General features: G+C 31.1%; 1 protein-coding gene across 1 annotated transcript; it reads right to left on the reverse strand.

Annotated features, from left to right (window-relative positions):
* Positions 1 to 1,295: 1,295 nt before the first annotated feature.
* On the reverse strand, positions 1,296 to 2,583 carry LOC107896266 (ubiquitin C-terminal hydrolase 13). Its single transcript, XM_041078026.1, has 4 exons — positions 2,239 to 2,583; positions 1,993 to 2,150; positions 1,501 to 1,808; positions 1,296 to 1,428 (listed from the first exon to the last, which is right to left on the reverse strand). Exons 1-3 carry the CDS (start codon positions 2,346 to 2,348, stop codon positions 1,570 to 1,572), a joined length of 507 nt encoding a protein of 168 aa, XP_040933960.1. The 5' UTR covers positions 2,349 to 2,583; the 3' UTR covers positions 1,296 to 1,428; positions 1,501 to 1,569.
* Between the last annotated feature and the right edge of the window lie 8,655 nt (positions 2,584 to 11,238).

The raw sequence follows: 11,238 nt of genomic DNA on the forward strand, positions 1-11,238 counted from the left end.
ATCCTAATAAAATTTATTCATGTATAATAATATTTTGTTATCTTTAAAATTTAATGACGTGACACTATTTTATTAGTGCCTAAAAGCTATACTTTTTAGATGATCTTAATATAATTTATTCTCTTTAATTAATAGATTTAATGGCTACTATTTAATTCCTGATGAAACTTCAAATTTTGAAAAATATAAAAATTAAAAATAATTAAATTAGAGAATAATGATAAAAAAATTACTCCCAAATTTCACTAAAAGTAATTTTTCCTCCAGATCTACAAACCCTAATACCATTCTAATCACTTTCAAATTTTACTTGTATATTATCATGCAAGTGTTTTATTTCTTTTTTTGCCATTTTTATGCAATCTTTCTTTTTGCCATCTTTATGCAATTAGTTACTAACGTTATCATAAGTTGTTTTGCAAATATAAGTTACTCCACCGCTGAAAGTAAAACAGTAAACAAACAAAATACACAAAAATTGTTTATGCAATTTAGTCTAATTTAATATAAAATATTCACTATTTTCGACAGTAATAACAAGTGACCTTAATTTATCACACACCCACTACAATTTCCTCACCTTAGCACATTGAAGAATGAAATTCTCATCACTAAATTTCACTCAATTTCACTCAATGAAATTTGACGAAGGAAAAAAAAAAAAGAGAAAATGAACTTGTTCTAATGGTTTACATCAGAGATCTACTTATATGCATATAATCTTTTGCTTAAAACACCAATACTAAAACATTTCATCAACAGTTTCTAAATCTTTCCTTTAATGGAAGAGATGAAGTCTTTCATCCTTCCCCATTCAGCCAAAACAGTATTCTCTTCCTTCTCAGCAACCTTGGCCTTGACCTCATACTCTGCCCATTGCTTTTCCACTGCTTCCAACTCCATTTTCATTTCCTTGGAACTTTTAAATATCTCCTTTCGTTCAGCCAACATTTTCTCCCTTTTCTTTTGTGCTTCTTCAACTTGTACATGGAGGGCAGCAAGTTTTTTCTCTACCTGTTTTACCTCTGATTCCACCTCCTTATATCTGATTAGATTACGATCCAATTTATGCGTAATTGTCAACTTAATAGATTCCTTCTCAGTAAGGCAATTCTTGTCCTGCAATGCTTTCGCTGCTCGGTCAGCTAGTTCTTTCAAGCTCTCCTCCATGGCCAACAACTCGTTTTTTTGCCCAATTGTAGAGGAACAATCAAAACTAGCTAGTATCTTGAATGCATGCTTAAGTGGAGAAAGCTTCCCTGAATCGTAAAAATTAACCGGGGTCATATTCAAGGCTTTCTCAACTTTGGCCAGTGCTTCCTTTGCTTCTTCTCGAGAAAAAATAGTGTTGGAGCTCCAAAGCTTAGACTCTAAGCTAGTGAAGAATGTGTTCATATCTTCCTCAGTAGGCTCCTCAGGTTCAATAGCCTGAAATGGAGGAAAGGCAATCATAGTGATACATAAATGCATTAAAATTACCAACTAATTTAGCTGACTTACCATAATCTGGAAAGAAGGTGAAGTTGGCGAAGGATTAGTGATTTCAACTGGTTTGGTTGATGTAGTTTTCTAGTTGTACATGGCTGCCTTAACACAATCAGCTTCCTTGGTCTGAAGTTTATCCGTATCAGTTTTGACTATCAATTCATGTGAAATAAAACCAATATTCCTATCAGTGAAAACGTAGGCTTCTACTAAGCATGTATCATTGACGAGATAACCTCTTGTAGGGTTGTGTAATTCACTAAGAGGTAGGATTGAAGGGAAGCCCCAGTCAGCCTCATTCTCCGTGAACTCTTTCGAAGTGACTGCTAAAAGCAAGAGTGTGTATCATCACCAACCAGTAGAGTAAACAAGATAATGACAGATTCTAAGAAAAAGGAATGGCATAGGTAACATCTTTGACCATCCCAAAGCCTCAAACAAGCTGAGGTACTGGGGAACAATGGGAGATTGGTGTGTCATAGAAATGCCATTGCTGCAACAAAATACCTAGTGTTTCCGAATTTTCACGATCGAATTGGTCGATGACTGCAATTCCGAAATAGGCATATCTACTCCATCCGGTAGGCCATATTACTGAATCTGCAACAACTAAATAAACTGACAAAAAATCCACATTGTTGCCCTTTGGGTAGATACAAAGTCGCCTGCCAAATAAGTTCGCAAATCCAAGTCATGCATGGGAGTTAAAAAGCAAATTAAAACATAACCAAAAAGAAGAAAAATCCAAGTTACCATTTGTTGCCATCAACAGTGAAAATTTCAGAGCAGAGCTTTTTGGATTTAATACTGCAGAAGTTCGCAATCCTCCATGTGACCTTCGTTACTTGTCCATTAATATCCATAGGCTTAGACTTACTATCCCCTGCACTCAAAATTTCAGTAAAAAAAAAAAAAAACAGAAGACGGGTTTAGACAATGAAGGCTTTATGATAATAAATAGAAGCTATATATATATATTAATACCTCCCATTATGAGATAATGTGAAGGTAGAAGATGCTATCTGCAAGCACAACTTCGAGTGGAAGATTCAGGAGGTTTCTAACGAGCGACGCTCCTTCTTCTTTGATTATTCACAATTCAAGTCTTTCCGTTTCCCCCATAAAGTCAGTCTTGTCGACTTTTTAAAGACCTTATTGTTTAAGCTACTTAGCCTTAATTTTTATTATTAGCCCCTGTATTATCCGTAAAATACTAATTTAATCCCCATACTTTATCTTTATATTTTTAAGTTTTGTAGTTTTTCAGAATTTGACATATTTGTCTTGTTAAAAAAATTTTGACTGAATAGTTATATTTATTAAGTTAAGCTTTATTATTTTTAAAATTTTATATAATTAATATATATGATCACATATATAATCTCATGTTAGGTTACTATTTATATATAATTTTCATAAAAAAATTTATATAATTTTAGTTAATAAATTTAATAGTTATTGTTTAGTTGATAACTAAAACTTAGAAAAATATAAAGATTTAATTAAATTAATCAACAATAACCAGACAAAAAAGGACAATTACTCTCAAATTTCACTAAAAGTACTTATCCTGTAAGTGTTTTCTGTTCTTTTTGTCATTTTTATGCTATTAGTGTCAGTAAAGTTTTCGTAAGTTATTTTGTAAATATAAGTTGTCATGTTACCACATGAATAACATGGATTTGTTGTATTAGGAAATAAAGCTTTAAAATAATTACTTTAATAAAAGCTACAAACTGTGAAAAAAAGTGATAAGGAAGTAGACACTCGTTCATTGCTAAAAGTAAAACAGTAAATTAATAGAAGATATAAGAGTTGTTTATACAATTTAGTTTTTCTATGTTTGCAGAGACTAGTTTAGTGGGAATTATCTACTATCTTCAGCACTTACAACAAGTGACCCTAATTTATCACACAACTGTAATAATTTCTTCACCTTTACAACTTAAAAAATGATACTCTCACTGCTAAATTAACTTCCTTTTGAATTCGATAATTAAAACCACAACACAATAGACTTTACTATCAATATGCACTCATATAATAAAGTTTCTCCCAATGACAAATTAAGTGTTTAATTCTCCTAGTACAATAATCTATACAAGTCACAAAATTAAATAGAATCCTATAAAAGTCACCCAATTAAATAGAATATTTCCAGACTTGTTTATATAAGAAGATCTATATCAATCCCTATTAAACAAGGATAGAATAAGATGAATACAATATAATAATAAAGTACAAGGTAATCATGGACCCTTAGTAGCTAAGTAATCAGTGCTCCAATTCAATCCAAAAGATTAAATAGGGTGGCCCGATTTGATTCAATCTCCAAAATAAGTGATACAATTTTCAATAATGGGCTGAATATACGTTCAATAAATTACCAACATCTCAAATATGGAACTATCTAAAACAACTTCAGTGGTAAGAGAGTAGTCACTCCCTTGGCCCTTAATTATTAGTTTCATATTTTTTTACAAAAAAATAACTCCCTTTAATTTTATTAACACTTTTTTGCTTTTTAACTCCCTTTAACCCATTTTAGATAAATTATACATATGGTCACCCAACTATGCTCGCATATTTGTTCTGGTCACTAGCTTTAATAATTTTCAATTTAAGTACTAATGTTTGAATTCATTTTTATTTTGGTCACTCGTCGTTAAATTGATAACATCCCAAAATTTAGTCTTTAAGAAAGAAAATTATTATAAAGGTGAATTAAGTATTTGGAGAGAAAGTATGAATAATGCAATTTATTAAGAATTAAATTGTAAAATTTTGAAAGTCGAAAGACTAAAAGTGAAATCAACCATTTTTGAAAAGGAGGAGAAATTGAATTAATATTTTTGTATGAATGTGATAGGTATTTCTCGTTTCTTTTACTATTTGATTGTTTAAATTTCATTGTATCATTCTAGCTAGTAACGTCTAAAATGTTAATAAAGTGTGTACTTGTAAATATTACTAGCTTACTGTAAACTATTCATACATTAATTAATAACATTATAGTAATATTTTAAATATTACTAGTTTATAAGTAATAAACTATTCATACATTAATAACATTATAGTTAAAGTCCAGACTTATAATAATATCATATTATATGATTTGGAAAGAAAAATAATTAAACACAACACAAATCATACCAATCCTATAAAATTCCTTATACAGTTTTTAAATCTTTCTGTTAATGGAAGAGATGAAATCTTTTATTCTTCCCCATTCAGCCTCAACACTCTTCTCTTCCTCCTCACCAACCTTGGTCATGGCCTCATACTCTGTCCATTGCTTTTCCAATGCTTCCAACTCCATTTTCATTTTCTTGGAACTTTTCAATATCATATTTCTGCTTCTTCAACTTGTACATGGAGGACAGCAACCTCTGATTCCAGTTCCAACTCCTTATATCTGATTAGATTACGATCCGGTTTATGAGTAGTTGTCAACTTAAAAGATTCCTTCTCAGCAAGGCAATTCTTATCCTGCATTGCTTTCGCTGCTCGGCCGGCAAGTGCTTTCAGGCTCTCCTCCATGGCCAACAACTCTTTTTTTTTGCTCATCTGTAAGGGTGGTAGAGGAACAATCAAAACTAGCTACTATCTTGAACGCCTGCTTAAGTGAAGAAAACTCCCGAGAGCCGTAGAAATAAGCAGGGGTCCTATCCAAGGCTTCCTCTAATGTAGCCAGTGCTTTCTTCGCTTCTTCTTGAGAAAAAACAATGTTAGAGATGGAAAGCTCAGACCCCAAGCTAGTGAAGAATTTGTTCATATCTTCCTCGGTAGGATCAGCAGGTTCAAAAGCCTTCAATGGCGGCAAAGAAAGCAATAATAGATACATAGATGCATTGTTCTTAACAACTAATTTACCTGACTTAACACACTCTGCTCAGAAGGATGAGTTGGTGAATCAGCTTCATCGGTCTTATGTCTATCCGAGTCAGTTTTGATCATCAATTCATGTGAGATCCAACCTTTAGTCCTATCAGTAGAAACGTAGGCTTCAAGTAAGCATACATCACTGACGAGATAGCCTCTTTTAGGGTTTTGAAATTCCTTTAGAGCTAATAATGAAGAATGGCCCAGACAAGGCTTATTGGCCTTGAACTCTACCGTACCAACTGCCAAAAGCGAGTGTCTCTATCATCACCAGCCACTTGAGTAAACAAGCTAATGACACAATCGGCTCATGCAACAGAAGATAAGAGGAAGCAATAGGCAAGGAAAATAAATTGCGTCAGAAAAAAGATGGTGAACAAGCAATTACACAATCGGTTCATGCAGTCATATCTCGAGTCGAACTTCCCCTAATCCCATACCATGACAATCTTTGTATGAACATAAATAAAACAAAATTCGCAAAGGGAAGAAAGCAATGTGTGTGAAGAAGTAAAAAGGACAAGCATAAAATGCTCATCTTTTGTTTCTTTTATAGAAATGTGATTGCTACAACAAAATACCTTTTGCAATAGAAGTTTTACGATCGAATTGGTTGATGACTGCCAATCCAATTTGGGCATATCTACTCCATCCCCAAGGCAAAGTAGCTGAATCTGCAACAATGCAAAAAAATTGACAAATGATCCACATAGATACCCTACGTGTAGATAAGAAGTCGCCTGCCAAATAAGTATGCAAATCTAAGTCAGGTAGATAAAATGCGAACTGTAACATAACCAACAATAAGAAGATCAGAGTTACCATTCGTTGCCATCAACAGTGAATTTTTCAGAATAGAGCCTTTTGCCTTTAATACTGGAGAAATTCTCAATCCTCCATGTGACCTTAGTTATTTGTCCATTGACACCCATAGACTAGGACTGGCTATGAACTGCACTCAAAATTTCAACCCTCCATGTGACCTTCGTTATTAGCCCATTAACATCCATAGACTTCAATTTTCAGTAGAAAACCTGGAGTTAGACAGTTACTCTGTTGGATTAGATTATAAGTTGAAGCCATATATATTTATTAATGCCCACACAAGATCCGTTCGTTTTCCGTGACTAAAAAATTAAGTATTGGAATTAAAAATTTAAATATTAAATTTAAGTTATAAAATTTTAATTAAAATTAAATATCGAACATGATTAGATAAATTGATAAAAAAATAATATAATATTAAATTGGAATAAAATACAATAAAAATATTAAATAAAATATTTTATTTACTTATCATATTCTATACTTTTTGTAGAAAAAATTCTAATTGTAAATTATCAAAACGTGTATAGAAAATTTGATTAATGTAAGTATGATACAATGTTTTTGAAAGCTCTTTAAATGACTCACACAAAAATCCCTCGAAAAGCTAAAGAGATTTCTTTGATAATTAATTAATAAAAATTATCAATTTTGTTTCAATTTCCAATAATATATCAAAATAAAAATTAATTTATTTGTATAAAAGAGCGTTAATTTACTAATATAAATTAAAAATAAAAAGAATTAACATTTATTAAGTAAAAACATTTTTTTTGCTGCTCTTATTTTTTAAAGTTACAATTTCAGGTTGTGTTTTTAAATTTATATAATATATACTTTAGATTAAATGTTGCAAATTAAAGGTTAAAAAATTAAGTATTGGGTTTAAATTATAAAATCTATTTTGAATATTAATTAAAATTAAAATAGAATATAATTAAATTGTTTGATAAATATAATTTATGATTTTTTTATTTAACATTTTTATCTTTATTTTTTTAAAAAAAATTAGTTATTTTATATAAAGCTAAATTTAAATGTAAAGTTCTTAAAGAATGATATAATTTTTGAAAAGTAAAGTAAAATAGATTGAAAAGATTCTCAATTAAGTGATAAGTAAAATAATATAAAAAAAATTCTATGAGTTATTTTTATTATATATTATCAAATGCGTTTGAAAAACTTAAATCACTAAAAATATTAGCCTTCATTTAGTTTAAGGAAATAGAGTTGATTTTAATTTTTTAGAAATTTAAAAATATTAAAGAAACTACTATGAACAAAAATAACAGATAATAGATGAATATAAGAATATAATGATTTCTATTGTATTCTATATTTTTTCATCATACTTACAAATAGTATATTCCACTATATATACAGGGAGATTAGACTCTTCATATTCTAATACATAAATAAGAAAAAGTGGCTACAACGAGATGAAAGGTTTAAAGAAGATGGAAGGTAGAAGGTCAAGGAAGATGAAAGATGAAGGGTTGAACATCCATTAAATAACATTCATAATACTCCCCATTCGATGTTCATTGTATAAATGATATGTCTCATTAAAAACCTTATTAGAAAAAATCCTATGGAACAAAAACTTAGTGAAGGAAAAAAGAGTACATAATCCTTTGATACACAGCATGTCACAACTTTAAAAAAAAATATAGTGCGAATTTATTCCCCCTCATGCAAGCATCACTTAAGATCTTTAAAATGATGCAATCCAATGTTGAAAAATAACTTCTCAAATGTAGCAGTAGGGAGCACCTTAGTAAAAAGATCTGCCAAATTTTCACTTGAACGAATCCATTGAACATTTATATCTCTATTTTTTTGTAGATCATGAGGGAAGAAACTTTTTGGTGATATATGTTTTACTCTATCACCCTTAATATATCTTTCTTTAAGTTGTGCAATGTAAGTTGTATTATCTTCATATAAGACTGTTGGAGCTTCCTTTTTAGAGCATAAACTACAATCTTTTCATATGTGATGAATTACAGACCTTAGCCACACACATTCACGACTAGCCTCATGGATTACCAAAATCTATCATGATTACAAGAAGTAGTAGCAATTGTTTGTTTCATAGAACACCAAGAAATTACAGTATCATTATATGTGAAAACATAACCAGTTTGTGATCGAGCATTATGAGGATCAAATAAGTACCTTGTATCTACAAAACCAACCAATCTTTTTTTTGGTAGGTTAGGGAAAAACAAACCCATATCTTTTGTATATTAAAGATAATGAAAAACGTGCTTAATCCTATTTGAATGTCTTTGGGTTGGACAAGAGCTAGATATTGCTAATAAGTTGACAATAAATGATATATCAAGTTGTGTATGACTAGCAAGATACATCAATGCACCAATAGCACTTAAATATGATACTTCAGGACTAATAAAATCTTCATCATTTTCTCCAGGACAAAAAGGGTGTTTATTTACATCAAGCGACCTAACAACCATTTGTATAATCTTCTTAGCACTTTTTCTATATATGTTTTTTTATGCATAAAGATTCCATTCTTTAGGTGCTCAATTTGTAACCTTAGAAAAAATCTTGTTTTTCCGATATCTTTCATTTCAAATTCTTTCTTTAAACACTCCATTATCACTAAAATCTCTTCAGGAGTCCCAATAATATTTAAATCATTAACATACACAACAATTATAACAAATCATGATCCAAACTTCTTTATAAAAATGAATGGGAAAATGGGATCATTCTTATAGCCTTCCTTCAATAAGTATTCACTAAGGCGATTATACCACATACGCCCAGATTATTTCAATCCATAAAGAGATCTATTTAATTTGATTGAGTAATGTTCTCGAGAACATGAATTAGTTGTTTTCACCAGTTTAAAACCTTTTGGGAGTTTCATGTAAATGTTATTATCAAGTGAGCCATATAAATAAGCTTTAACTACATCCATTAGTCGTAAATCAAACCCTTCTCTTATTGCCAGACTAATCAAGAACCTAAAAGTGGTTGCATCCACCACAAGAGAGTAAGTAGTTGCATCCACCACAAGAGAGTATGTCTCTTCATAATCAATAACAAGTGTTTGTGAAAATCTTTGTGCAACTAAAAACGTTTTATATCTCACAGTTTATCCTTTTTCATTTCTCTTTCTCACAAAAACCCATTTATATCCCACAAGTTTTACACCTTCAGGTGTGCGAACTACATGTCCAAATACATCTTTCTTCGCAAGAGATTTTAACTTAGCTTCAATTGCTTCTTTCCATTTTGTCCAATCATCTCTTTGTCTACATTCCTCAATTAACATTGGTTCATTATTCACATTTTCATTCAAAATATATAGTGCTACATTGCATGCAAATATGTCATCGACGTTGATTTGATTTCGGTTCCACTTAATTCTTGACATGACATAATTTGTTAATATCTCTTCATTATCAGGTACTTGAGATTTTTCTTGAACTTTAGTCATGTCTAAAATCTCTTCTAGTGATTCTTTTAAAGTCATTACTTCCTCGACCTGACCATCTTCTATTTTTGCTCATTTTCTTTTTTGAAGATTCTTATCTCTAAAATCGATTGGTCTATCATGCTTCAAATGTGCTTTAGACTAAATAACAACTAGAGTTTGTCTTTCAGGGACATCAATTTTGATTGGAGAATTTACAGTTAGTATATGTGATTTTGTCACTCTTTTTATATCAGTAAATGCGTCTGGCAATTGATTTGCTAAACTTTGTAAATGAATTATCCTCTGAACATCCAATTCACATTGTTTCGGATAAGGATCAATAAGTGGCAATGATAATTCATTCTAATCTATTTCTTTTTCCAGCTATTTTTTTCTCCCACTAACATTAGGAAAACTGACTCATTAAAATGACAGTTAGCAAATCAAACTGTACCCCATTGATGGCTCGAGATATTTACTTATTGATGGAGATTCATATCCAACATATATTCCTAACCTCCTTTGAGGACTCATCTTAAAGCATTGTGGTGGAGCAATCGGAACATATACATCACATCCAAAAGTTTTTAGATGGAAAATATTTGATTCTTGACCAAAAATCATTTGTAATGGGAGAACTTATAATAACTTGTTGGCTTGATTCGAATTAGTGATGCTATGTAACACCTCTAGCCCATTACCGTTGCCGAACTAGGGTTACGGAGAGTTACCGTATAAATCAAAATAGATAACTTCAAATCAAATTAATAATGCTATTTAATATTAATTATTTAAATCTCATACAAATCCAACAAACACACATATTTGAGCCTTAAATTAAACTTTCGATGCCCTAAAAATAGTTTGGGATCAAAATGAGACTAAATTGAAACAATTCAAAAAATCTAGGGAAAAGTTAAAAAATTTAGAAAACAGGGGTCACGCGGTCGTGTGGCCAGGATGTGTGACATAGCCTAGATGATGTAGTGTTCGAATAATGAGACACATAGCCATGTCCCAGCCCGTGTCTTAAACTATGTAACTCACTGACTTAGATCACACGGCCGTGTGTCAAGCCGTGTAACTCTCTTACCTGATACATACGGCGGTGTCTCAGACTGTTTATGGCACACGGCTGTGTGGCGGCCCGTGTCCCAGGCCGTGTGCACCAAAATGAACTTTAAACATCAAGTTTACCATTTCAAGCTTTCTTAGACACCAAGCAACACATTAATCAGTTATTATACCTATTCAAATTATCATAAAACCTACTCAAATCATGCCAATTCAACCATTTTAAGTGTCTAACCAATGTGCCCTCATTGTTACAACAATTATACATACATATACAACGAAATAAATCATCAACCACTCAAACATACAATCTTGTCATTTTAAGCTAATTACCTAACCTTATACTAGCCAAATCGAGAACAACATGTACCATAAGTTATTTTTAGCTAGTTTACCCAAAAACATAACCATAACTTCACAAATTGCACTTATATTTATCACCATACCTAGTAACCATGTAATTATCATCACATTATGATCAACATCAATCTAAGATTAACTAGGTACATACTTCAAATATT

The sequence above is a fragment of the Gossypium hirsutum genome, chromosome A10, assembly GCF_007990345.1.
Source record: "Gossypium hirsutum isolate 1008001.06 chromosome A10, Gossypium_hirsutum_v2.1, whole genome shotgun sequence".
Classification (NCBI taxonomy): Eukaryota; Viridiplantae; Streptophyta; class Magnoliopsida; order Malvales; family Malvaceae; genus Gossypium; species Gossypium hirsutum.

Bases quoted from the DNA above. Each gene is read 5' to 3' on its own strand.
- LOC107896266 (XM_041078026.1), bottom strand. From the start codon at position 2,348: ATGGATATTAATGGACAAGTAACGAAGGTCACATGGAGGATTGCGAAC. The intron at 2,151-2,238 runs GTAACTTGGATT...CTTATTTGGCAG, and splicing joins ACTGTTGATGGCAACAAATG to GCGACTTTGTATCTACCCAA. The intron at 1,809-1,992 runs GTATTTTGTTGC...TGCTTTTAGCAG, and splicing joins TGAAAATTCGGAAACACTAG to TCACTTCGAAAGAGTTCACG.